Source organism: Molothrus aeneus, chromosome 3 (assembly GCF_037042795.1).
Source record: "Molothrus aeneus isolate 106 chromosome 3, BPBGC_Maene_1.0, whole genome shotgun sequence".
In the NCBI taxonomy this organism is placed as follows: Eukaryota; Metazoa; Chordata; class Aves; order Passeriformes; family Icteridae; genus Molothrus; species Molothrus aeneus.
In genome coordinates this window covers 7,053,452-7,081,384 of record NC_089648.1, presented here as the reverse complement: position 1 = coordinate 7,081,384, position 27,933 = coordinate 7,053,452, and the positions used below count along the sequence as shown (strand labels likewise).

Genomic DNA, 27,933 nt, shown 5'->3' with positions numbered 1-27,933 from the left:
TCTTTGACCCTGTAATCTGTTGCAGGCACTCTGGCTTCACAGCATGCTTATTATTCCTTAGGGGAAGCAGGGTTTATGATCTGCTTTTTGGAGTAACAAGGCATTACTTTAAAACTCACTTACAATGTTCCTAAGCTCTGGTAGCACACAGGTGTCCATTCTAATCTAGCCTTCAATGCTAGGGGAAATATCCCAGCACTTTTAGCTGCTACCTTCTGAGTTCCTCTGTTGCTGCTTGCTGACAGCTGGTGGATGTGAAGTGGCAGATGACCAAATTTTCTGTGAACTTTGGGTTCCAGTGCTGTTGCTTTATGTTCCAGCTTTTGGCACCCAAGGCTGTTGTGGGAGGGAAGGCTAACTCATCCTTCCAGGGGAAGTATAACCTGTCTTCTCCTAACCTCAAAGTAAAAACCAAAACAAATAGCCCCATCAGACCAAAACCACTAAGAGAGAGTAGGAAAGAAAGATTGCTTATAAGCAGCATCTCCAGACATCTCTGTGTCATTTATTTTTTTTTTTTGGTCTTGCTACTCTTCTTCCAGTTGTCTGCTTCATGTGAGTAAAATGGCTGGCAAGAGAGAGTGCTTGCTTTTAGAGGGCTGCTGGGGGAAAATTCTTTTGCAGAAATTGTTCAGATTCTCTGGTCTCTGCAATCTCATGTCAGCATTCATTGCTTATCTTTCCCTCTGAATTTTAATTTGCAACAGCAAAGAGAAACAGTACTGTCATACAGTGGCTTAGCAAACAAAAAATCTGGTCTATAGGTAATTTATTTCAGTTTAAGATATCCCTTGGTATTATTTTGGGACTTTCTACAAGGACCTCTGGTAACAGGATGAGGGGTAATGGCTTTAAACTGACAGAGGGCAGGCTTAGATTAGTTATAAAGATTATTATTATAAAGGAATAAATCCTTTATTCAGAGGGTGGTGAGGCACTGGCACAGCCTGCCCAGAGAAATTGGGAATATCCCATCTCTGGAGGTGTTGAAGGCCAGGTTGGATGAGGGAGGATAAAGAAACATTGCAGGAAACATCACTGTTAACCTGTGGAATATTAGTGAGCCAGCTGTGTCCTCACTTCCTAGGACATTCAAATGATGAGAATCAGCCAAGGAATGGCAGAGGTGGGGGGTGATTATTTCCTGCTCTAATGCCTGGCTCTTTACATTGCCTTAGAAATAACCAAGGGCAGGAGGCTGCTCCATGTCTGTGAGGGAGTGTAGCTTAAAGCAAGTAAACTTTTTGTGCAGGAATTTTCTTGTGTGCTTTGGGATGCCATCTTCATTTGAAGACCCCAAAAAATCATTCTGGGAAATAAAGTGGTTGAGGTGGATTCTTCTACAATATCCACACCAGTCAAACTAGCATTTGATTTTTTTTTTAATAAAATCAACTTTCCCCTTTATTTCTATATTCAAACAGTATCATTTTAATGTTGGATAGGATGGAGTGATGTTGAGTAGGTCAAAACCAGAGTTCATATAACTGTTCCTGGGGTTCAGATAGCTAAATTCCCATGCTATTGGCATGATCCCATTCCTCCTCCTGTCTTTGAATGTTTTCTTTCATCCCCTTCAGTGTTATGGGAGTGTTCAGCTGTGTCTCAGCCATGATGTCCATCACTCTGGCAGTGATGGACAAATTAGCAACAGGAGGCAAAAATACTTGGACTGCTGAGTTTGCCTGGCTTCTCACTTCTTCTGTGGGCAAAGAGCATTTTACTGGAAAGATTGAAGATCATGTTTTCCAACACTTGCCTGTAATACTGAGCTAATACTGCTCTGTGACCAGCACAAGATCCTCTACTGAACTTCTTAGTCCTTTATATGTATTTTTATTTGCTTCTAGCAGCAGCCAGAGTGACTGCTGGTAGGTCTATTTATAGTACTAAATAGCATCCTTGATTTTTATTTATTTATTCTTCCCAGGATTGTAATTGACAAAACAGATTTTTCTGCAGTTTTTTGTTCCATGCTTGTTTTGTAGCCTGATGGGTCATCAGTTCCACTACTCAGTTCTTAATGTTTTTTTTTAATTTCCATTCTCCCTTCCTTGCCTTATTTGACTTTTCTAAGCTGTTCCTGTCTCCCTTAATCATATTCCTGGTTTCTAAGTTTATTATTTTAATGATATAATAAGATTCTTTTGCAATAAAGAAAATTCTGGAAGCTTGTGGTGAAGTCTAGATTTAATATGATTTTAACAAATTTGAAAAGAAAAAAATCAGAAACCTACTCTGTTGAGGTATGTTAGTAAAGTATATACAGACCTGACAGCTGCAGGATTCATGTGAGTGGATTGGGTTTGCTTGTCAAGGGTTTGGCTGCAGCGTGGCTTCTGGGAGAAGCTTCCAGAAACTTCCCCCGTGTCCAAGTCCAAGGTGGCTCCAAGCCAAGGCCATCAGCACTGGTGGCAGAGCCTCTGGGATAAGAGTTAAGAAGGGAGAAAAAAATCCAGAAAAAAATGCATCTGGAGAGAGGAGAGAGAGAAACAGCCCTGCAGGCACCGAGGGTGGGGAAGGAGGAGGTGGAGAAGGTGCTGCAGATGCTGGAGCTGAGATTCTCTGGCAGCCTGTGGTGAAGGCCATGGTGAGGCATCTGTGTTCCTGCAGCCCATGGAGGAATTCCACCTGCAGCCCATGGAGGAGCCCCCAGGGAAGAGATGGATGCTTGAAGAAAGCTGTGTGAAGCCCCCACAGGAGCAGGTTCCTGGCAGGACTCGTGCCCCTGGAGCAGCCTGTTCCTGAAGGATTGCACCCTGTGCTGCTGGGGCAGGCTGTGAAGAACTGCAGCCCATGGAGAGGACTCTCATTGGGGGAGTTTGGAGAACTGTCTCCTTGGGAGCACCCCCACACTGGAGCAGGGGCAGAGCGAGGAGTTCTCTCCCTGAGGAGGGAGGAGCAGAATTCAGGAGTAAAGTTAAGCTCAGAAAGAAGGGAGGAGTGTGTTATTCACATGCCCTCTGAACAGAGAGAGATTTCGCTTTCTCAGGATTCTCCTGAGAGAAGCTGTGAGAGAAGCAGAGAAAAGAATGATCAAAGCAATTCTTATCTCACTTGCTGCTCCTGTGTTTGTGCCCATGTGGAATGTGTTCTGGAGATTGTTTACCCAAGGTGATTGCTGGATTGCATTCTGGTGAGGGTGTTTTGGATTCATTGACCCACGTGTGGGTGTCGGGACTCTTGGGCAGAGAGTCACGAGTTTTTTGAGTTAGTTAGTGATAGTTCTTGTTACTGTGATATAGTGTAATACAGTTATGTTATAATATAGTATAATAAAGTAATTAATTAGCTTTCTGATATCCTGGAGTCAGATGCCAGTCACTCCCAGATGTTGAAGTTCTGTACATAATTCTTCCTGCTCAGGGGCACCTTGCAAACCTGACAGAGGAGTAGAAGGAATGTCTTTTATGATTTAGTATTAATTTCTCATTATCCTACTTTGATTTGATTGGTAATAAATTGAGCTAATTTCCCCAGGTCAAGTCTGTTTTCTCTGTGATGGTGATTGCTGAGTGATCTCCCTGTCCTTATCCTGACCCATGAGCCTTTCATTATATTCTTCATTGCCCTGTCCAGCTGAGGAGCTTTCAGTGTGTGCTGTGTGGTGATTGTGGTGTTTTACCTGACCAAAACCAGGGCACAGGCTGCTCCAGGGGAGGGTCTTGCTCCCACCCTGTGCTTGGCAGGCTGAGCAGTGATAACAGCCCATTCAGCTCCTGTTTGTTTTGTTTTGTCTCAATTGCTGAGCAAGAGGTTTTGCCCTGAACAAAACTGGTTCCAGATCATCCCTTGATAGGCTTGGTTTCAAGTGTACCAGATGCTGCAGATGCCTGGAAAATATTCTGAGAGCCACTCTACTGCTATAGAACCAAGTGGCATTTTCCAGGCCTGAAATAATCTGCATGAAGTGCAAAATGCAGGAGAATGACTTTATAGAGGTGCTTAAGGATATTATTTTTCCAAGGTGCTGAACAATGCCAGTTGAGCACTGCTGAGAAGTGTCCCAAAATGATTATTCTTGCAGACAAGGGAAGTGAAGGACATTAGGAGTGTCCTGTGCAAGTAGATTAGTGGCCCAGAGGAGGAGGCTGCTTTTGGAGCACTGCAGGTTCTTTGGAGGGTGATTTGTTCCTGGTAACAGGTGAACAGCAGCAGCTCAGCCCCACAGAGCTGCCTACTCATTTCCTCCCACTGCAGGGAGGAATAGGAAAGAGCAAGAACTTGGAGACAACTTGGGAGCTGAGATAAAGACAGTTTCAGAGGGGAAGCAAAGAAAGCTCCATGTTCAAGCAAAGCAGCAAGAGGAGTTCATTCAGGACTCCCTGCTAGCAGGCAGATGTCCTGTACTCCTGGGAAGCAGCACCTCAGCAGCTGGAGTAGTTACTTGGGAAGGCAAACACCTTAGCCCCAAACATCCACCCTTACATCCTCCTTTTTTTGCAAGCTCCGCTGCTAAGCAGCAGCAAACACTGTGATTATAGTTTAAAGATGTTTGAAGCCTTTGTTTAAACTTCAGATCTTTAAAGCTTAGCAGCTGTTTAACCATGCACTTGTTTTTGCCCAACTTTAGTTTATCTGAAACTGTTGTTGATTGGTGATTTGGGTTCATTTTTTTTTGGAAATTGGATAGAGTGAGCAGGGAGGAAGTTGTAAGAGCACCTTATTGAAAAAGCAGCTCTTTTTCTAGTGCAGTCTAAAATATTAGTACAGATGCTTAGCTGTGCACATTTATGAGAAGGAAGGTACAAAACACGTTCATTTGTAGTCTGATCTTGCCCACACTGATGTAAACCCAAGCTGCTTTTAAACAAGCTGTAACTTCTTCAGCTTTATTCTGCAAGACAGGGAAGAATCTGGTTCCTAGATTTTCATTTACCTTTGAAGTGGTTGATGTCTTAATGATGAAGAGATTAGAAACTTCAGATATGTTTTATTTTATGTCCAGGAAGTAAATCTGGTAATTTTTAATTTTAGACATTGAACATAGAGCCTGTAGAAGAAGATGTGATGTTTTTACTCTGAAACCAATTACTGCCAGTCAGTTCAGTCTAGCTCTGATAATGATCAAGCTGATTTATGGTGGGGAGCATTGTTTTGGAGGTGGTAAAAGTGGGATCAAGGCCAACAGACATGTTCTGTGAGTGGTATTTAGTCTAGAAAATCACATCTTATTGATGAGATACGTATTTATTGGCTTCCTATCTGACTCTTGGTACTTGCTCCAAGTTACTGTCTTGTATGTGGGATCTGATTGGAAATAATTGTGTATAGCATTTTAGTAGGTGTTTGTGCTGTGTTTGAAAAACCTTTTTGCTTGTTTTCTCTGAAGCCTAGGGGTATTTTTCTCACTTTGTTTAGCTAATAAAATCTCTGGATTTCTGGTGCAAAACACTTGTTAATTGGTGATGCATGGTTTGCCACAATTGAAGGGTCTACACAAGATAATTACTAGCATCAGACTTCCTTCAGTGCTGTGACTCCATAGAAAAACTTGCAGAAAATATAGAAATTTCTTTTTAAAACCCCAAACAAAAACCATCCCACAAAAACCCCCACCAAACCAACCAAAAAACCCAAACCCCAACCACCTTGTAATGTCATTGATGCCTCTTGTGCTTCACCTTATGCAGGATTCTCTGGCCCCAGTGCATGCAGTCTGTAAGATTAAAAGTGGAGCTGTTTGTGAAGCAGTCAAACTATACAAGCCTGAAATTGTACTGGGAGAGGGGGAGTTGTAAGTGCCTGATGGGAGAGAGGAAAAGCTCCAGGATCAGGGTCACCTTGTTTGTGGCCAGGCTTTCTCACTTGAGTCTACAAAACTTGTGCATGTGGTTCTTCCTGCACACGTGCAAAATGCCATGTGCTGGACAGCTCTGCTTCCTTCATTGTGCTGACTTTGTTCCCTGGTTCTTTCACCTGGGAAGTTTTCCAGCAGTGCCTTAAGGAGGGCTTGGGGTGCTTGGAAAGCAGGTGCACCCAGTAGTGTCAGCAGTGTGGGAGCAGAGCACAGCAGGATGCACCACTGCTGAGGAGATGTGGAGCAGCACCATCTGTTCTGATTGCTCATGCCATTTATTATCCAGAAAAAGAAACATTTTGATATTGGGAAGGCAGTGAGACCTTTGGTTGTACGGATTGCTGCATGATTCCATCTGTGCCTCATTTACTCTTCGGTGCCTTTGCTCTGGTTAGCAGAGGAAGATAATGCTGCTTTTGTAGTCCTAGCTGAACCTGTGGCTGTGAAACCACCCTGTAATTCACTGCTTGCCAGGGTGATAGTGCATGGGGAGTGCTGGTGCTTTGTCTCCTGGTTTTACTGCTCTGTGGGATTACTCCCCAGCCCAGCTCCTTGGACTGCAGGTTGCAACACTGCTGGTGTAAGGTGAGCCTTGGGGTAAAACATGTTTCTGTTCATCACAGTAAATGAGCTCATGGAAGGAAGAGGCAGCTAATGAGCACAATTAAACCTAAAGCTTGGACAGCAAGGTTGCACAACTTTACACTCTCTTGGCAGTGGCTTCATCCTAATGATGCTTTTCCTCCTGCTGTTGTGGCACAGTGGGCAGTGAGAGGGATTCTGTTCCTTCTTGAGAATTGTACTTTGAGAACCATGTTTGTGAGAGTTTTGGCTTCTTTTTCTTCCCTTTTTTTAAACTCCATGATTTGAGTCTACAGCAGGTCATCAGCCAGAGCACAAAGCTCTGAGTAACACTTGTGACATGCTTTATAAAAGCCAGATGTCCCAGACTGGCCTAGCCTATGATTCCTGGCTGGCATGCTGGCCTGAAGAAGTACAGGAGAAGAAAACTCTTCAGTGTCCAGTGAAGATGGCTCCATTGCAAAGGCCAGGATGTTCTAATAGAGCTGTTGTGCATTTGAATGTGTGGCTTAATTACCAAAAATGCTTCTGTATGTGGCTTGGAAGGTTTTTTCATTCTGACTTGAGTCTTTTTCTTGTTATTTTAAAGGACTAGCTGTTGGTCTTGGCATTGGGGCACTGGCAGAAGTGGCAAAGAAAAGCCTTAGACCTGAGGAACGCAGTGGTAAGCCATTTCCATGTCCTTCCATTTTCTTTTTATCTTCCTCTTTATTTTCTTTCTAGATACAGTTTACCTGCATTTGCAAAATTTGTATTCTTTTGAAGGCTGGGTAGTGGGACAGAATAACAGGGGATATGGGTAGTTCTTTTATTTTCAATATTATTCTTCATCTCTTGGCTCTTCTCCCATCTCAGAACACCACAGCCCCACCACATGGACAGAGGCCAGAGGAATATTCCAGAGAATGTGTTTGTGCCAGCACAGTTTGTACAGCTTTACTTTCCCATAGCCATCCCTGAGGTTCAATACTATCCCTGTGCCCATTCTTGGATTGTCTTAACAATTCTTTTTAAACTGTTCAGTGAAACAATGCATTTCTATCAGTACAGAAACTTTACAAGAGCCTGTGTGTCTGAAAGTTTTGTTAGTGGTTGCAGTCTGTTTGAAATTAAAGGATGTTCTGCCTAGGAGAAACTTGGAGGATGGCTGTTCTCTTGCAAGAGAGACAAAGCACTTTATGCTCCTGTTAAATGGGAATTCTCCATTTCCAATATCTGTCTTGTGCTGCCTTCTAAAGGATTCTCATAACATGCAAAAGGCTGTGCTGTGCAAATTGACCTGATCCTCCTTCCTTTCCAGCTTATGTGAAATTGGAGGTAAAATGTTCCTAAGTTGTACCCTGACCATGTTGTGGTAGCTTTCTTCTAAGCATATGTGTTGGTAAAATATTGTGGGGGGACTGTGGGTGAATGCTTTAGGGCATAGAAAATTCAGGTGTTTTTCTCTAGAAAACATGAGATTACTCTCAAGTTTGTGGTTCCATTCACTTGTTTGTTATCCAGAAAAAGCTTTGGTGGGATACTGCAGAATGTCAAGGTCTGTTGGAGTTGCTGCAGGCTGTTTGGTCTCCAGCTGGTCTCTCTGGTTTGGCTGGTGTGGTTGTGTGTTTAGGTTACTTCCAGTGACTGGAGGGAGCTGGTGAAAGGTTGAAATACTTGTAGCTAGAAGTAAAAATGAAGTCAAATTGTTCCTGGTTCAGAAGCATTACTTTCAGATAATGACAACTGCTGGGTCCTTGTAATTCTGATTCAGTTTCTGTCTTCACCCTGGTCATCTTTAGGGGTGGAAGAAGGATGGAAATTGAACCTCTCTTTCAGGAGGTACTGGAGTGGCTGAAAAATGAAGAAATTTGGAGGGGGGAAAAACACTGAGAAAACAAAGCAACTGAACAAAATAATCCCAACCAAAATAAATTCCCAAACCATAAAACAACACTTCAGGATATGAAACACATTCCCATTAGTGGGAGGCAGGAGTTGTGGACAATCCAGGACTCTGCTTGTATTTGGAATACCAAAATGTAAATATTAACAGCAAGGCAATACAGAGCAGCCCAGCAGAGAAAAAGCATCCTTGGCAAAGAGTTCTTGTTTCTCTCTAAGACCTGAGGTGTTTGAGGATGGGAGGGTTTCTTTGCTTTGATTTAAAAACATGCACTCAGGCAAACACAGCTCATCCTGTAGAGAATCCTTGAAGGCCTTTTGCTTTCAGCACCTGGCATGTTTGACAGGTTGTTGATACCTGTTGGAAGCTGATGATTTGTGTTGCTTTTGACAGAGGTGGAATTGCACAACTGTTGGTATTTCTCTGCTTGCCAGAGTGTTTTCTAATTAGGCACACCCTAAATGAAAACATGAGCTTGCAGAGCTCTGAAGTTTGAGGGAATAACATGAGCTTTTTTCCTCTCTCTTCCAGCATGAGAAGGATTAGTTTTATTTATTTTTTATTATTTAGAGAGCAGAAGACACTTTCTCCTTGCAATAAAGCAATTGCTAAAAAGTCTAAACTTTTTATCTTTTATCTTCTTGATGAGGAAACTACTATTTTTCTCTGTCATAAACCTGCTCTACAGTCTTGAATCTTGCTTTGGGAAGAGTGATTTTCTTGAATAAACCTTGATTAAAAAAGGTGGCCATGAGAACTGCCAACTTCAGTGCTAGGCAGGGAATAAGAAAATGACCTGGCTTTTATTTTTAGGTGTTTATTTGTCTTTCCTTGTTGCTCCCCATCTTGCTGTCAAGTCTGCTTAGATAAGATCTTGGAGCAGTGGTTGTGCTGTAGAGTAATATCAATAGTGGAACTGAGAATGGGCCAAGAGCAGCAAGTGAGGTGAGGCAAAATGAAACATTTCCATCATTGTACTCTTCTGGAGCTTCTCAGGCAAAAGCCACAGGAAGGTTTCCAGGTAAGTCAGCTACACCTCTAGCTGGTGTCCTTGGATGTGTTTTCCACAGTATTTTAGAGTGCTGGGTAAGGCTCCATGAATGAGAGCTCTCTCCATGGGCTCTGCTCCTGCAGAAATGCACAGCAGAGGATAGGCAGGTACACAGTGGGAGTCCAAGATTCCATTTTCTTGCTGTTTTTCTGACAATACCAGCCTGAGCTGTTCTTGGGGGCAATCTCATGACATAAGTGCCTTTACATTTCTTTAAAATGCACCCCTTTCCTGATTTCAGCTCGAGGCATTTGTTGCCAAGTTTTGTGGCTGCTAGCACCATGAGTTTGTGCTGAGACCTGTCTCTTTGGAGAATGACATATTGTCCTGTTCCTGGGAAGCTGCTGGAGGATGTAATTTCTCTCCCTACTGCTGCAATATTAATAGGCACTCCAGACTCAAACAAGTGGGCTGTGTGTATGCCCAAAGGCATGCCTAAGAATTTCACACTCTCACTGGCATCCAGAAGTAATGAGGAAGAGTTTTCTCTTGGTTGCTCTCCTCTTGCCTAGATAGTACAAATTAAAATGTCTTTACACCTTTAAAATGGAGTTAGAAACACTGGTCCTTTAGTCCCAACCCCTTTGCCAGATGCTCCTGAGCTACACATGATCCTGACAGCACAGCTTGTACTTCTTCTTTCCATTGCTGCTATCAGAGGGACTGCAAATTCCTACTCTCCTGCACATTCTCTAGCACTTCTGCTAGTGCTGATCTGTTTTTTCCAGCTCAGCTTCCCCATCTTTGTTTGGTAGCCACAGGACTCTTCTCTCGTACTTTGGATTGTCTCTTTTTCCATAAACAATTCACTTCTTAGGGACTTAGCCTAGAACAAATATGTCTGGTGCAAGAATTGGTGAATTTCTTCCTTTTCTGTCCAAACCTGATGTCCTGGACATAAATTCATTCTGCTGCCAAATTCTTGTGAGTAGGTGCAGTCTTTTGGTTGTTTGGTTTTTGTTTTTTTGTTTTTTTTTTTTTAATGCTTAAGGCCCTAATGCTGCCATCTTTAAGGGGTTTGGCTCATCTTATCTTGTTAGAAAAAGGATGACTGACTTGATTTCCAGTTTGAATTTTCCTGGTAGGCTGAAAATCCCCTCTGTCACTGGTGACCTTGATGGCAGCCTCAGTATTTAAAGTGTGTATGTAAATACACACTTGTATGTAAATACAGTAGAAGGCCCACACAGGGTGGGAATGGGAAAGCAGAATAAATTCCCAGGAATTAGAATGAGAGTGCCCAAATAAACAGCTGCTGTTACAAGTATAGAGACTGGGTTCAAGGACAACTTTGTCACTTATTAATGATCTGTCCTGGGCAGTTCTTCAGGCTCTGCACAAATGCCAGGCTGGACAGAGCCCTGACAGGCTGGCACCTGGCCTGGATTTGGACACAGGGGGATTTTCCTATGAAAGGCAGTCATGCCTTTGGGTTGTCAGTCTCAAGTGCTTAGGCCATGTTCTTAAATATTCCTTTGCCCCAAAGTTTCTATGGCAGATGGTCCTAAAACAAAGTCTAGTCCCTAGTTCTCCATTTGATGGTGGCAAAGGAGTGATGCAGCAGTGAGTTGCACACAGGTCTGGAGAGGTTCATGCTGATTCTGAATTTGGAAAGGAAGAAAAAATAAAAGTGGGTCAAGCAGTAGGGAGGGTGTCTGCCTGCTGCCTGTTCTGTGGAAGAACTCAAAGCCCAGGCACCTTCTGAGGTGTCCATGTTGCCACAGCTTGTATGTGACTCCTATTTGCATTTTTTCCTTTCCCTAGTGAAACAGGTGAAACCAGCTTTGTGATCTGAAGATGGGGAAGAAATAATGTGAGGCACCAAAAGGTGCCAGCCATCTTTTGGGTAAAATGTTAACTCACTGAAAATCGGTATATTTTTCCACGAACTTGTGGTGGGTTTAATTCCCCACCCCTTTCCACCCAGCCTTGGAAGGCTGTGTGTGTTTTCTTTCTGCTTGCCATTGACATAGCAGTGGCACCTAAGCAAGAGCTGCCCCTGTGCTGTTGGGCTGCCTGGTGCTCAGGTATTGCCCCTGGAGGCTTGGCTTCAGTGAGGAGCCTGCCAGCAGAAGAGGATTTGGGACTGCCTGTGTTTGGCCCTTTCTCTGATAAGAGTTAAAATTGTCAGGGTTCACTGGCTTCTGGATGTGGCTTTAATCATTAACTAACCCCTTTATTCTGCTGCTGACTCAAAGGAGGATGTTTTTGTGTGCAGTGCTGTGAAGGGAGATATGGTTTTCATACTTTCCCTAGGTCCTGTGTGTCATCTCATACAGGGATCTGCCTCTTCATTGCTAAGGATATAATTTTTCCTGATAGGACACTTGAGAGACAGCTTTTCAAGTGTGTAAAGCCAGATCCTTCTGCCCTGGGTAGCTCTACCTGTTCAGTCTTTAAGTCTCCTTACATCCATTATCCAGAGCAAAATGTGTTCCAAGGATTGCAATGTGCTGGAAGTGGTGAATTCTGGACCTGTCCTGCTTTTCCATATCTTGCTCTCAAGAGCAGGATAGCTGTCCTGTGTACTTCTGGTGGTTTTATTCCTCTTTTTCCTGTACATCTTTGGCTTAGGACAGGGATTTGTAGAGAGAATGTCCCACATGCACTCCCATCTTGCTGCTATCCCATGAAACAGATGAAAGAAAGAGAGGGGATGAAGGGCAGGAGAGCAGCCTGGAGCTGGCATATCTGTGCTCTGCCAGTGGAGAGTTCTGTGGAACCACTTCTGCAGGGAAGGTCTGTAAGCAGTCCAGCTGCTTGCAGGGACTGAAGGGTGTCTGTCAGATCAGTAACATGCTTGGCACCTCAAGAAAATGGTACCAAGTTGTGGGAGCTACCAGAGTTTAGACAGCAGCTGCTTCAGTCTGTGTCTGTTATTTCTCCTGTCCCCTGGCCAGTCTAAGTCCCTCTGTGTACCTTCCTGAGAGATCCAGGAGAGGATCTCTGGCTGCTTTGGTCAGCACAGGACACACCACTCATTTCCATCTGCTGCCTGAGATCTCCAGGGCTGTTTTCATCTGCTGTGCCTTTTTGGGTCCTGCTCATTGTTTATGGGGGCTTCAGCTGTTCTGTCTTCTGTTCCTCTAAAATATTCTAAAACCAATGTAGCTGCAAGATCAGCATGTGAGCTGTGAGCTCTGCAGCCTGGCTGCAAGGCTGCCCTTCCTCCTGCTTGGCTGCTGTCAGCAGGAGAGGTGGCTGCTGTCTGCCTGCCCCCTCTGTCCCTGCTCCACGGGGCATTGCCCTGCATGGGAGCTCTGGGCTGCTTCTCCCAAAGGGACCACAAACTAGAATCAGGGTCTCCTTCCCTTCTCCCTTAATAAAAATAAAGTAAAATTAAAGTGAAGTGCTTCTTATGCCACACAATGCCCCTGTTGCATATTTGGAACTGTGGCACTGGTGTGTGCATGGCTGTGTGACCTCTCTGAGCCTGTCAGACATGAGCTTTACACATGCTTGGGGACAGGAAAGTGTGTGTTTGAGTGTGTCTATTTTGGCCTTGTTCTGTCTAAGCTTCCACATTAAGCTTAGAAGAGGCCTGTTGGTCTGTGTTCTTCCAAGGCTTTTGAGGATTCCTCCTTGCTGTGGCTCACTCCCACTGCCCTTCTGAGGCTGTGGCTGTGCTGCAGCCCGTGGTGTGGGACTCGAGACACCTTTGCACAGTGTTTTAGGCTGTGCTGGCTGGCACAGTGAGTTCAAGCACCAGCATTACCCAGCATCCCAGACAGTTTGCAGAGCAGCACATTCTGGGAGGCTGTGACTTGCTGCTCCTGGCTCTCAAGCCAACAGTGTCAAAGTTGTCCCAAGGCACATGTACAATTCAGTCCTGGGTTGCAGTGAAGGCACTCAGTGTAGTCCTGGTTTGATTTCCCTAGGGAAGGGCAAATCTCCTGTTGACTGTGGGCTTGCCAAGATAAGGGTGTTCTTCATTCATACCCTCTCTCCTTTCCCTCAGGGAAGAAAGCAGTGATGGATTCCAGCCCCTTCCTGTCAGAGGCCAACGCAGAAAGGATCGTGAGGACCTTGTGCAAGGTCCGGGGAGCAGCACTGAAGCTGGGACAGATGCTGAGCATTCAAGGTAAGTGTCCTTAGCACAGGTCCTTAGTGCTGCCAGCTGTGACACAGGGTCAGCTGTGTGCAATCTGGCAGTGTCAAGTGAATGTGGAGACTCTGAACAAATGGCTTTCTCCTGTGAGAGCAGTGATGGAAATTTTGATTTCCATCTAATCCCAGTATGAAATAAATAGGTGGGTGCACTTAGACACCACCACTCTCTCAGTGTCCTTATTGTGTGTAACTGAAATTGGTTGACAATAGGGTGACACTGTGAATTTTAGTGTCTGTTACAAGCAATTGTTAAGAAGCAGAGCTGTATTACACTCTAATTGCAGGTGTCCTGCTAGAAAGGAGGAGGGTGACAACAAGAATGTGACCCTGTTCTTTGTTCACCAAAAGTGGTCAAGGTTATATCCACAATATTCTCCCATTATAGCAACCTGATTGTGGTTTACATGCTCTGTGGGCACTGAAGCTTTACTGGAAAGGCCAGTACAGCTGATAATCTTATCAGGTATAAAACACTTGTTTCCATCCTGAGAAGACTTCAAACTGCTGCTTAACCCCTCGAGCTCTGAGGCCAGTGACCACAGGTGAAGGCATGAGTGACATCAGTGTCTGCACTAAAATGTTAGGGAGTTGGCAGGTGTGCTCAGTTCAAACCTTATCTGAATCTTTCCAATTTGCCTTGCTGCCCAGCCTGATAGGGAAGGAAAGAACCAGCCAAAAATAGCTGTGAGACTTGTCTGGAAATAGCTTTCAATGTGTTTCTGAAATGGAGTAAGTGAGTGTTTGAAGTACTCATTTTGCTTGGCTTGTGCTTCTACTTTAATTTTTGTAGGTATTAGCTGATGAGACTGGATCTAGTAGATTATTAAATACTCTAATAGAGTAGGATTTTAGAGTTTAGAGTTTTTGTTGGGCTTACCAACAAAACAAGATCAGTTCACTGTCCCAGAGAGCCCTGACTGGCATTTCATTTGCTAATCAATTGGTTTAGGTGCTTGCCAGGCTGATGGCCACCTGGCAGAGCCTAGTGGGAGGCATCAGCTGCTGTGTCAAAGGCTGCCACCCACATGCTGTTTCCTCAGCCTCCAGAAACTGCCAGGTGCCACTGATGGCTCACAGTGCAGTTCCAGGAGGAGCTCCTGTGCTCCTTGCTTTCCAGTGCCTCTGGTATGTGGGCAGGGTATGTGCCTGGAAATCAGCTCTGCACTTAAACTCATCTACCATAGGTGGGATTAATTTCAGATTTTTGGGACACCACTGAGCTGTGCCTGCTGTGTGCCCAAGTGTGGTCACAGCTGCCCTAGGCCTGGATGTGAGTGCAGAGGAGGGAGCTATGAAAGGCTGTCTCTGAGGAGCAGAAATGCTCTGGATTTTTGTAACTTGCCTGCTGTCTCCTAACGTTACACTGCTCTGGCAGGAGTGTCAGATACTTGGTGATTGACTTCACTCTGGTGTCAGGAACAGCCTTCAGCAACCTCAGTGGTTGTACCCAGCCCTCATTTGGACTCTTGCTATAACTGTGTGGATTCTGCTGTGCCTGGCAAGAACACAGGCCCATTGTGACCTTGCTGGGGGACAGCTGTGGTGAGATAAATCAGTGCAGAGTGTCTGTTTTTTGGGGTGGCTGTTTGTACAGGAGGGTTTCACACAGGTCCTGCCACTTCACGGGCTTCTCTGGGGCCTGGTGAGTTTGAATTCACTGCTTCTGTCAGCAGGTCTGGCTGTTAATTGGGGGCAGGGGCTCCCTGTAGCTGAGCACAAGTCACAAAGCAGTGTCCTTAAAACCCCTGATGTCTTTTGGGGGGAATCAGTGGATTTGTGGGGACCCACATTCCTAAAGGTCCTGCACAGAAAAGATGCCAAAGGCCTGCAGTCATCCTGTGTTCTGTGAGATGGTGGAAAGGCAGCTGCATTTGCCAGCTGAGAGTGCCCTACCTTGGCTCCTGCTTCGTGTTTTGTTCCAGTAAGGCCTCAGCAGTTGACCACAAAGACGTAAAACCTTATTCATCAGCATGTTGTAAGCCTGGCAGAGCTGCTTCCACGGCAGGGCTGATTTTTGACATTGCTGCTGAGTTTCTGTACAGTCAGCCTGGACTTGCAGGTTCCTTGGCTATTTGACATTGTGCTCATGAACAAAGGCTGGGGGTGGTCAAGCAGCCCAGCTAAGGATGGATGCTCTCCCTTTGAGAGTTTTATGGATGTCAGCAGGGAGCAGAATAAAGGAGGTTGATCCTGAATGCCTGTGGCAGATGCTGATGCTTTGACACAAACAGCTTCTGGGAGTCGCTCTGAGGGAGATCCCTTCTCCTTTTGCCCAGTCACCCTTGGCAGTGCAGGTGACACACTGCAGCATGGTGGTTAATACCTTCACAGAGCCCTGAGAATATTTTGGAGCATGTTCAGAGGCTGGGCAGTGATACAGCATCAGTGACAGAGCAGGTGTTTCTTTCAGTGCACACGCAAATGCAATGTCTCACCTTCCTGCGGGTTTGCAGCGTCACACAGGAGCTCCACTCACTGTTCCTGCAAAGCCTGATCCTCTTCAAAACTTCCCTTGGCTCCACAGTGGGGTTTTGTTAGTACTTTTAAATGCTGCTATGGCTTCAGTGGGAATTTGTAAATAATGCTGAGTGTTAATGTCACATCTCTGCATTATTTATCTTTTTTGTCCATTCCTTTTCATCCTTCTTCCCAGGACAGTCCTCTTAAGGTCACTGTTTGTTTCTTGTTTCCTGGGATAGATATAAGGTGGTTCGTGCATGTGTATTTAGAGAGGAACAATACATTTTTGTTTGAATGTCACAATTGCATGTGCAGGTTCAGTTCTCAGGAATCAAGGCTTGTAGCCTGGATTTTTCCAATGCTGGGAGAGCAGCAGATAAATCTGATTCCTCTATAATCATTTATGAAATTAAAAGTTTGCCAGCAGTGGTGGTTTTTTCTGAGTTGTTGTAGAAGCCTTTGCTCAAGCAGAGGACTAATCTTTCAAGATGCCCCAGCCTCTCCTCTTATGAGTGTAAATATTTGCTTGCTAAATACTTCTGACTTAAAAGTTTGGGCTCAGCTGTGTTCTCTGCTGCCCATTTGTAGTTGCTCTGTGTTTGGGCAGTTGTTTACAGTGGCAGATGCTGAATCCTGGTTTCTCCAAGAGTTCAGCACTCGTCTAAGTGGTGTTTTACTATAGCACAGTATTCTAGAGGAGCTGCTGCCCCTTAAAATGAACTGGATTAAACCACACTGGGAACCTTGGAGCATTGGGATGGCTCTCCAGGGTTCCTTCTGTGACCTGTGTTTCCAGGAGGCAGTGGCCTCTCCTAGACCTGGATGCTGCCAGCCAGGAGATGATGGGCTGGTGTGTGACAGAGGCAGAGCACTCTGCTCTCGGCTCTGTCACCTGTCACCACACCAAAAGAATTAAAGAATTACTTCTAAAACCTTCACTGGGGTGTGCCTGGGGCAGGACAGGCTGACTTGTCTGAATGCAGGAGCACATTTCTTGGTGTGTGGAAGGATGCAATGCCTGCTCTGAGTGCTGTGTGCTTTCCCTTGGCAGATGATGCCTTCATCAACCCCCACCTGCAGAGGATCTTTGAGCGCGTGCGTCAGAGTGCCGACTTCATGCCCATAAAGCAGATGATGGTGAGGAATATTCCTGAGTGCCTGTCAGGGAAAGAGACAATGGACAGAAAAAATGTCACCTGTGACATGCCCTAGTAAGGGAGGTGGATGGGGATTTTATAGAATGTTTCCATAAGGTTACATATTTTCAGCTGGGGGTAAAGTGTGATTCCTTCTCTCAATTATGTGTTGTCTTTTCTCTCAAAAAATTGGAAGTTTGGGTCTAGACAGAGGGGAAAAAATGTGGGAGTTTTTCATGTCCTGAGATTAATGTTGATATGGAGCAGGATGCTGCCACAAATATGGTTATAGGGTGTTGTTGAGTGTAGCCTCCTCTTGTGTTTCCTCTTCTCTTTCTTGTGGGTCTTAAGGTGGTGTCTAGATATGTCTACATCCCATTTTAGAAACAGACTTACAAGCCTCAGTCTGATGGAAAATAACCAGCAGCTTTGTCCTTACCATTTTGGTTAACTTGCCATCAAGAAAACCCAGAATGAAGTGAACTAAGTTTGCTTTCCCCAGTGTTTATGTTCTCTGTAAATTAACGTGTAAAGAGTGATGCCAAAGGAACTGCCAGCACTACTTATCTTCTGAAAGACACTAAGCAGAGCTAGAACTTAAATATGGGAGTCTGGCAGGGTAACAAAAAAGATGTTAAAGCAGGCTGAGATGTTTAATTGTCAATATTGCCTTAAAGAGAGTCATGCCTGGATTGCTTCTCTTCAGCTTGGCAGCATGATGAAAGAGGAGAAATAGCTAACTCATTTTCTTTGCTCATTTTCTGGAAGACAGCAGGTGGCACCTAAAAGGGGATGTTTGTATGCCAAGGCAGCAGTGTTTGTGTTCAAGATTTCTGTCCCTTAAGGCAGAGCCCCACAGAGATCTGATCAGCACCTGTTGAGTGCTGGGGCAGCATTGCTGGCTGCCCCACTCCCTGCCTTGGTGTGCAATGACAAGGCACAGAGGATCATCTAGAAAGCAGGTTATAGGCACTCAGAACTCAGTCACCTTAGAGGAACGTGATTTCCAAGACTGAAAGTCTTAAATCTTTGCTTCCCATACCCTGATCCTTTCTATTTATTTGTAGAAAACTCTGAACAACGATCTGGGCCCCAACTGGAGGGATAAACTGGAGTCCTTTGAAGAACGCCCCTTTGCTGCTGCTTCAATTGGTCAGGTTCATCTGGCACGCTTGAAAAACGGGAAAGAAGTTGCCATGAAAATCCAGGTGGGCTTTCCAGAGCAGCCATGTCTTGTTTGTGCTCAGAGAAGGGCAGGGGAGCTATGTGTGTACTGCTAGAGAAATAAGAAACGTTTTAATGGAAGTGAAGAAGTCTTATGTAGTGCAAGCTGAGTGGAAAAGACAGGTTTTGCAGCTTGAGCCACTCTGAGTCCAGATGAGCAGGGGACATCCCATAGATTTTTCACTGCAGTATGGGGTAATGGTGCTGAGGCACTGCTTGTACTTTCAGGGCTGTAGGGAGGGTCCCACCTGCTCCCCAGGTCAGTCCCCTTTCAGGGATGTGCACATGCCCCAGGCCCCTTTCTGGGTGTCAGCAACCTCAGGTGGCTGTTTCCAACAAAATGACATTCTAGAGCTAAAGCTCCTGGTACAGCATGCTTTATAATCCCAAGGAGTGAGGTTCCTGCTGACTGAGCAGTATCCCAGGCAAAGCTGGTCAACTCACTGGTGGGTTTTTGTAGTATGGGGAGACTTTAGAAATATTATCAATGGGTGTGGGTGTCTTCTGAAGCCATTTGTGTCCCAAGTACTCTCTGAAGTCAGGCCAAGGTAACAGCAGCAGAAACTCAACCCTCTGGCATCAGCACACATTCTCCTCAGCAGTGCAGGCTCCTTCCCCTTGACAGACAGGGTGAGAACAGGATGAGGTGCCTTTGCCAGGACTGGGCTGGGGCCTCACCACCTGCCCTATTGCTGGGAATGACACTCTGGGGCTTCCAGGGCAGTGTGCTTTCAGCTGTGGGAAGGAAAGGACTGACTACCATGGCTGTTGTGAGATTTGTGTGTCTGAGAACCCGTCATGTGTTGGAAGAATTCCCATCAGAGGATCTGAACAGGCCATTCTGATTGCAGGGAGCTGCATCTGAGCCTTTCTGTCTGTCCCCTGGTTTAGATGCTGGGCTTTGAGTAAGCTTTTAGAGGACGGATGTGTGGCTCAGGAATACCCTGGCTTGTTGTGATGTGGGGGCAGTGGGTGCTGAGCCAGGTGTTTTATCCTGCCCTGGCCTCATCTAACCTCAACACTGCTCTCTCCCATTCTGTCCCACAGTACCCTGGAGTTGCCCAGAGCATCAACAGTGATGTCAACAACCTGATGGCTGTCCTGAGCATGAGCAATATTCTCCCTGAAGGTAAAAAGGCAGAGACCCTGTGTTCCCAGGTTGAGTTCTGCCAACCCCTTTCAAGCAGCACATTTCATGTGTCCCTCCAAAGACTGGGGAAAGGAACTTAAGGGTACTAAGTGTGCCCAGGAGCAGATTTCCTGCAGAAAGCAGGAGAGGCAGAGGGTGCAGGGCCAGCTTGGGGAGCCATGCTCTGTTCCCCTGTTGTGCTGCAGAGCTGTGCTGCCTTTGCTGGGGCAGGTGCCTGCTCCAGTGCCCACTTGGTGGGGTGGGAAGTGCAGCTGTGTGTTTGCTGGCCACGTGTGTGCACACACCTGCCAGAGTAACTGCACTTGTCTCTGTGTGTTCTCTATAGAGACAGACCCATAGGGATGCTTGGCAAAATACAAAGTGCCTGGGAATACTCACTTTTGATGGCTTTCTAGGCTTGGAGTGTGGGCAGTGTTCAGGTGAGGTAGTCTTGCTTTGTCCTGTTACTTTCTGGTACATTTGGCAGAACTCATTCTTCTCCATGTTCCCTTGTAGCTTTCCATGCCTGCCATTCTGTGCTCTCCCCAGATGTTCTCTATTCTTTCAGAGCTGTGGAGAACTGTCTGACTTAGAACTTGCTCAGTGTCCCAGCACATGGATAAGTCCCTTTTCCCACAGAGAATGCAGGACTTACCACTCCTTTTTCCAAATACATGCCTGCAGCAGCTGTAAATATTAGTGGGACTGTACAAAAGCTGCTCTAAAATCAGGCTGGGTGCTGACAAAATCTGGGACTGTTCTCTCTGGTGGCTGGGCAGGGCCCTGCAGAGGTTGCTGCAGCCCCAGCTGTGTCTGGCCCAAGAAGTAGATTGGTTTTCCAAATTCAAGACTAAGAAGACTGGGCTTGGCATCTCAGGCCCTGGCTACGTGCTGCTGCTGCAGTACACTGCATTAGTCATGCTGACTGTTTCTGCCTGCTGCCACTTGGAGGCAGCTATGGAGCTGTTTTTGCTGCTTTTGCCCAGTGTTTGGGTGCTTGTCTTTGGTGTGTGTTCCTGCACAGCCATGCCAGTAGCAGGAATGGACAGTTTGGGCTGTGGGGTGGGAGCTGGGAGAGGACAGAGCTCTGCTGTGGATGTACCTGGGCTGTGATTACTGCACAACCTGCATCTGGTTGGAAGTACACCATGGCTCTCTGGGGCCTCTGTGCTCCTCAGCTGCAGCTCTGGGAAGCTTAGCCTGAGGAGATCCTTTCTTCTAAGCCTGCTCTCTCCTGTGCTGTTTGACTTTCAGGTTTGTTCCCAGAACACCTGATTGAGGTTGTGAGCAGAGAGCTGGCCCTGGAGTGTGACTACCTGAGAGAAGCTGCCTGTGCAAGGAAATTCCAGTATGTTCCCACCATTGCCTTGAGCCCCTTCTGTGTGTGTGTGGGGGAGAGGCAGGAGGAGGTTGCTTAACTTGAGGGGTGGTGGGGAGCTGACTGCTGTGCCCTGCCATGTGGCACAGGGGAAGGGTGCGTGCTTGTGGCCTGAGCTGTCCCCCAGAATCACCACCTTGTCTCAGCTGGGCATGGCTTCAGTCAGCTGAGATGTGATCTCCTCCTCTGGTGCAAGTCTGTCTGTTGTGCCACATGGGAAGGTGCTGCAGTAACTCCTGAGGGTTGCAGTGCTCTTACCTCAGCCTGTTGTTAACCTCTCCCATCCTTCAGCCTAGGAGGTTTTCACTTCAGCTCTCTTAAAGCAGTTACCACCAGCAGTGCTGCCTGCTCCCTTGGCTTGCCAAAGCACCCAGATTATTTTTACGTGGTGCTGGATGCTCTTCCTGTCCTGCTGCAGAAGTGCCCCTGTGGCACTGCTCCCCTTGGCAAAGCAACTCTTCCCTGTGTGCAGTCTGGCCCTAAAACCAAGTGGGGTCAGCAAAAGAGCCCAGTGCCCCTTGATGCACTGGCCTGGAGCCTTCTTAGTATCACTGCTCTGGCAGGAGATGGGACCTCAGGAGCTGGCAGCAGCTCTGAGTCACTGGCAGGGTTTCTGCTGACTTAATCCCCACTGTAATTGCTGAGGAAAACATTTCCTGGCAGCCCCAGGCAGGGTGTGGGGAGAGGCTGGTCAAGGGCTGTGTGAGGTGTTGCTGATGGGTCTGTCTGCTCTCAGGGCTCCTAAACCTTTTCCTTTCCTTTCTCCACCCCTAGGGAGCTGCTGAAAGACCACCCCTTCTTTTATGTACCAAGAGTAATAGATGAGCTGTGCAGCAAGCACGTGCTGACCACAGAGCTGGTGTCTGGCTTTCCCTTGGATCAAGCTGAAGGACTGAGCCAGGAGATCCGAAATGAGGTGAATTTGGGATGTTGGGTTTCTGCCCTTGCTCAGAGCCCTGTGCCAGACTTGGGGGCATGCCTTGTGGCACAGCAAACCCTGAGCAGGACTGTCTGGAGCCTCTAGGAAGACTTGTTTAGGGAAGGTGGCAGTGACACTGGAGTCTCTCCAGGCTTATTTGGGCCTTGCAGGCACCAGCATTCAGCAGGGAGGGGCTGGAGGGGCTGAATGGCAAGGGCAGCTGAAGGGGAGGTAGCCTCACTGTGTGATGCCATTTCTGATGACCTTAATTTTGGGGGGACTGTCAGTAAGGGCAGAGAGGTCTTATGCAGCTGCTCTTCTGGGCAGGATTGCAGAATCATCCCAGTACAAGCAGCTGGGTGTCATTCCTGTAGGACAGACCTGTGCTACACAGGGCTGCTGGAAAAGTACCTGTCAGTAAACAAAAGCAGGGATGTGGGGATAGGTGGGTGTTGGTGCTGAATATAGCCAGGGATTGGAGTGCTGTGGTGGGACAAGCAGCTGTTCTAGCAGCAGAAATAACTGTCCTGGTATTTGGATGTGTGTGTGTGTGTCTCTTGGTGTGAGCTGTCAGCTGTTAGGCCACTGGGGAAGAGGGCAGAGTCTGTTCCCCTGGTTAAACAGATCTCAGTGTCACATTAGATTTGAAGCTGTGCCAGAGCTGGCTGGCTATTCTTAGGGACTGTCCCCAGCAATGAGCTGCTCCATCACCAGGACTCATTTAACAAGTCTCTGAGCTGGGGTGTTGCTGCAGGAACAGCCCTTCTTTCCTGTAAGCCACTGGCCTGGCTGACCCTCTGCCTTCTGACCCTAATGGCAGTGTCCTGTAGCAGGGCTGGGCTTGCACTTGGTGCTCTCTTCCTTCCACCTTGGATATGGTGTTTCACTCAGCTTTGCAGCAGCTGGAGAGGGGCAGAGTGAGGCTGGCAGTTCTGCTGAACAGGCTCCAGCTTAGCAATTCTCATAGAAAAGCTCTGCTGGAGTGTGTAATCCAGCAGGGGGGTTCTCAGGGACTGCTGCTCCGTGCCTGTTGGTCCCAAGGTGTGGCTCTCTGCTCCTCCCTCAAGCTGGCTCAGTGCTGAGCCCACAGGAATGCATGCTGGGTCAGGTATCATACAAGATTCCCATCCTTGCAGGCACCCAGTGTGTAGTCAATGCTGGAAAGTGAAAAGGCAGGACCAGAATGCAGCTGGATGAGCACTGGAGCATCTGTGCCATCTGCTGAGGACATCCCATGGCAGGGGTGGGCTGGGAGTTGCTGGTGCTGTGGTGAGAGGTGTTCCTTCAGCTCTGCATAGAGCAGATGGTTCCTGCTGGTGTGGCAATGTGTGCCCTGTTTGCTGATGCCCGCTCTAAGTTAGAGGTGTGAGTAGGGCTCACTGCCCTCCTGACTTGTTTCTTGTTTCTCCTTGTTGTACAAGATCTGCCACAACATCCTGGTGCTGTGCCTGCGGGAGCTGTTTGAGTTCCGGTACATGCAGACCGACCCCAACTGGTCCAACTTCTTTTATGACCCACAGCTGCACAAGGTAAGGCTGAGCAGCCACTCTCCTGCCTACACAAACATCAGTTTTCACCAGCTTTTGATTATTCTTTACTCCCACTCCCCACTTAATGAGTCCTGACTGGGCTTCTCTGAGTTTCCTGTCCTTGAGGCATGGGCAGATAGCACAGGGGAACCTCCCTTTGCCATGTGCCCTCTCTAGGGCTCAGTAGGAAAGCAGGGCTGCTGTAACCCTGGCCCTTGAGCAGTCACAGCCACTTCCTTAACCTCAGGATCTGTTCTGAAGGTGGGAAGCTGCAGCAGGCAGTGCTCTAGCAGGACACACCTGAGCCCAGGACACTTCAGTTAAATGCTCTTGTGCTGTGCTGAAGATAAGGGTAGCAATTCCTGCTCATTGGTTTGGCTGCTTGTCTGTGCTCCGTAGGGCAGATGGAATTGCTTTTTATTCCTGAGGTCTGTGCTGCAAAGTGCTGGGAAAAGGCTCAGTGCTGCTCTGTCCCTGCACATGGAGCCTGAGTGGAGCTGCCAGCAGAGCAGGTGTGGCAGTGTGAGCACTGGGCAGTGGCCTCAGCCCTGCTGGGCTGCAGACTGGGAATAAAGGAGTCAGGAGCAGTTGGGATGCAGAGGAGAGCTGGGAAAGCCAGCTGAGCTTCCTGAAGAACTCAGGAGGATTCTTAAGATCAGGTTCTACCAGAGTGGTGGAGTTAATACAAACAGCTTTGCCCACTTCCAGGTGGCCCTGCTGGACTTTGGAGCAACGCGAGGGTTTGATGAGAAGTTCACAGATGTCTACATAGAGGTGAGGACTTGCACTGTGCCCTAGAGAGCTGCACTCGATTTTGCAAATACTCTTATCTCTTAGCTGTTATCACTTTGTACTGGAATACACTTTGGGTGTGGAGGGAAGCAGGGCTGGAGGCAAGAGTGGTCTCTGTTCCTGTTTCATCCCTTGCCATGGCTGTCTGCAGATGTGCTGCAAGCTGCTGCCTCTCTGAGGTGGGATGTTCACAAAAGTGCACTGCAGTGATGCTTGCTGGGGGCCTTGGGCATCAGGGTGTATCAGAGCACTCACAATTCTGTGATTTTTATATGAGGATATGCAGGAATTGCTCATTCCCCACCTCTTCCTGAGATTTTCAGATTTTCCACAGATAGATGAATGGATGTGAAGTCAAACATGCTTCCTTTGTGATCACCATGTTCTGCACTGGTAACTGAGCTGCCAGGCCCAGCAGCTTCCACCTAAAGCTGCTCACAGTCAGCTCTGCTGTTTCTTTGGGGAGGGGCTGACTATTTGTGAAGCTTTTTTTGCTGTCTCTTACATTCTCTGGGCCATGTGCAGCCCTGTTGGGAAGAGGTGGATCTTTTAGCCAGTAGCTCTTAACCTGCCCAGCATGCAGGGCCCTGAGGAGAGGGCAGAGGCAAGGGAGTGAGCAGGTGGGTGGTGTTGATGTGTGCTCCTGTGGCCTGGGCAGCAGTCCTGTTGTTCAGTCTTCTCTTGGCTCTCCTGAAAGTATTTCTCCTTCTCAGGTAATCAAGGCAGCTGCTGACATGGACAGAGAGAGAGTACTGAAGAAGTCCATTGAAATGAAATTCCTCACTGGCTATGAAATCAAGGTATGGAGCAGAAAGGTCTGATTTTGGTGTTAGCCACAGATAAGGTGATTGCAGGTCTGTGAACTTCCCCAGACTTCTTGATGTGGTAAAAGTGTCAGTCCAAAAGCCCTTTTAATAAGCATGAGGAGGGCAAAAAAGGTTTTGGCTTTTGTTCTCACTTCCTTTTGGGAGCAGGAAAATAATGAGGATACAGCTAGCCCCAAAACCACTGTCCTTCCTTCTCTCCCTGTGCAAGACCTTGCAGCTGATGACAATTCTAAAGTTTTATGACTGGGAAGTCATAAAATATAGCAAAGTATCCAGTCACTTTGATTTTGTATTTTCAAAAGGATTTAGTTATTTTTTCTGAAAGCTGTTAAAGGAAAATCGATTTTCTCACATACTCCTTCCCACTGTGCACTTGTGCAAATGTGTTAGAACCAGCATGTTGTATGACTGGGAAGATGGTTTTCTGGAAGGTTTAGTTGCTCAAAACTGTATGAACTAAATGTTCCTCAGTCTTGCTGGGGGCTGGAGGTTCCCTTTGTCGTGGACAGGGCTGTTTCTCCTGAGCTGCTGCTGTTAGCACTGGCATTTCTTTTCCTCTTTCTTTGGTGGTTGTCACGGCTAGTGGTGTTATCCCTCTAGTTAAGTGTTACTTATCTCTCTTTCCTTTTGGGCAGGAAATGGAAGATGCCCACTTAAATGCTGTCCTCATCCTGGGAGAGGCTTTTGCATCTAAGGAGCCTTTTGATTTTGGCAACCAAAGCACCACTGAGAAGATCCATGGTTTAATCCCAATCATGCTGAAGCACCGGCTCATCCCCCCGCCGGAGGAGACCTACTCCCTTCATCGGAAGATGGGCGGCTCTTTCCTCATCTGCACCAAACTGAAGGCCAAAATTCCCTGCAAAAACATGTTCCAAGAGGCATACAGCAAATACTGGAGCAGTAGGGGCAAGAAGCCAGAGGAGTAGTAAGAAGGAACTTGTCTTGTTCTGGGGGCCTGGTTCAGCTGAGCCTTGCAGAGAGCGTTCCAAGCCTCCCCTGCATTGCTCCCCAGCCCTCCATCCTCTTGACATGCAGCAGCCCCATGCCCTGGAAGCCAAGGGTGCATTCCACGAGGACAAAGCTGCTCTTTCCTGCTGTGTGTGTCCTGCCTGGACTGCCAGCACAGCCCACAGCTTGCAGGAAACTCTTTGAGTGCTTCTGTGCTGCTTCAAGGCACCAGCTGACTACCTTGAATGCATTTGTAACATTGTGATGGTGGCTGCATATTGAGAGGGTTTTAAAACGAGTAGGGGAAGGAGGATGAGAGCAGAATTTAATATTGAAACCAATTTGTAATTGTCCACAAATTTTTTTAAAACCTTCCCTCTTTAAAGCTGAGGTGGAATTCAAGTAGTTTTCATACTGTGAATTTAGAGAATGAAATACCAAGGTGTTCACTACCACAGACACATCCAGCACCTCCCCCACGTTTTTGTAAGTCAAGTGGTGGCAGTCTGAGAGCCCTCCTGGATTCTACTGCCATTGATTTAATGCAAGGGGCGTGTGTGTACGTTGAAGTTTGACGCTTTCTGCCTCTTTCTGGCTTGCAAGCTAAACATAGGAAATATTTTAAAAGTCCGAGAATTGAATGCCAGTCTCTTTTAAACACACACACACATACACACTCTCACAACCCATCTCAGTTCTGGGAGTCAAACATGTAATCAGCAGAGCTAGATCTGAGCACAGCTAGTGGGATTCTGCACTGTCTGGTAGGTATCAGCTTTCCTGAGGGCGAGTTAGATAAGCTGCAACTCTGACCCCCACTGCTTGCTGGACTCCTGACTAAAACCTCCTCTGTGTGTTTCCCTGTGAGGCAGAACTTGCAGCAAGGCAAACAAATGTCCTGCCTCTGGAGAGCAGCTGCAGATCCAGCTGAAATGTCACACAGTTCAAACCAGACGCACAGTTTTAAACTCCTGGAGTCAAGCTAGGAAATTGACTTTTGTAGGTTTTTGTACAAAGCCTGAACCTGTACGACTTCCTGATGTCAATAAACAAGTGCTTGTGCCGTGGGCCTGCTGCTTGTGGCTGTGTCATCTTCTGGTGTGGGAACGGACACTCAGGTGAGCAGTGTCCTGTTCTGGGGATAAACAGCAGCTCAGCAGAAGCTGAGGCCTGTTCATGCCATGAAAAGCCCTGGTAATTTACTTGTTTTTTAATTATCCTTTGTTTTAATCACTCTGGTAGCAGCCTCCTGAACACAAGTCTCTCTGCCTTTCCTCCACTTGTGCAGGAGAGGCTGGTGGAGCTGAGGCTTCCCTGGTGCCTTACCAGGTGTCCTTGTCTGGCAAGTGCCAGGTGTTTATTTACCAGCAGGCTCAGCTGGCCCTACTCAGCTAACAGAGCCCAGGAATGCCCAGGTGGCCTGATCTTACACTCCAGCATGTGTGAAATCCTGACAGCTGACACGTCAGAGGGGGAGAACAGGTAAGTGAATAAATGGTCTGTCTCAGGAGTGACCTCTGAGAAACAGGAAAACAGGTTATGTATTATCTTTATTGCAAAGCCATAAACATATAAGCCACTTCATTTAAGACTTTATTGAAGAAGATGCAGTGCAGTTCAGTTCAAAATCCCAGTCAGATTATTCTTAACCTTTTGAGAAGAGTTAACTCTGCTGTTCAATGAAGTAATAATAGTTTTGCATCAAGCAGTTTATCAGTGTACAAAGTTATAGTAACTTCCCTTGTTTTGAGTTCTGATAGACATTGTTTAGTTTTTCTCCTTTGTCTCTAGACCTTGCAGCTGTAAAAACAGCAGAGTTGTTTGAGCTGTTAAATGCTTATGTTAAAGATTAAAAAGTAAAGTATAAAAAGCTGACAAGGGAATTATATTAGGTGAGCTTCAGAGCAGATTTTCTGAAACTGAAGATTCAAGGCCAGCATGTTCAGAGGCCTTGCAAAGGTGGCAGAGTAAGCTGGAGCATTGCAGTTCACTTTTCCACTTGCTCATGTCAGCCCAGATCTTGTGTATACCATGCTGGAGCAAGAGTGTTCAACTCCTGGCAAACATTCCCCTTCCCAAGAGGGTTTAGGAATGACATCCAGCTGAACAGTGCAGTTTGTTTTGCATTTGCCAGAGGGTAGCAACTTGCAGAAGCTGAGA

The 27,933-nt window shown here is 46.7% G+C and overlaps 1 protein-coding gene across 1 annotated transcript in view; it reads left to right on the top strand.

Moving 5' to 3' along the window:
* Window positions 1-26,842, top strand: part of COQ8A (coenzyme Q8A) — a 43,370-nt gene extending 16,528 nt beyond the window's left edge. The window contains exons 5-15 of the mRNA XM_066547771.1: window positions 6,972-7,046; window positions 13,277-13,399; window positions 16,940-17,025; window positions 18,092-18,232; window positions 19,296-19,377; window positions 20,632-20,725; window positions 21,530-21,671; window positions 23,096-23,203; window positions 23,912-23,977; window positions 24,709-24,795; window positions 25,458-26,842. Of these exons, the coding sequence (XP_066403868.1) occupies window positions 6,972-7,046; window positions 13,277-13,399; window positions 16,940-17,025; window positions 18,092-18,232; window positions 19,296-19,377; window positions 20,632-20,725; window positions 21,530-21,671; window positions 23,096-23,203; window positions 23,912-23,977; window positions 24,709-24,795; window positions 25,458-25,751 (1,298 nt within the window). The 3' untranslated portion in view covers window positions 25,752-26,842. The remainder of the gene's footprint in view (window positions 1-6,971; window positions 7,047-13,276; window positions 13,400-16,939; window positions 17,026-18,091; window positions 18,233-19,295; window positions 19,378-20,631; window positions 20,726-21,529; window positions 21,672-23,095; window positions 23,204-23,911; window positions 23,978-24,708; window positions 24,796-25,457) is intronic.
* The last annotated feature ends 1,091 nt before the right edge of the window (window positions 26,843-27,933 follow it).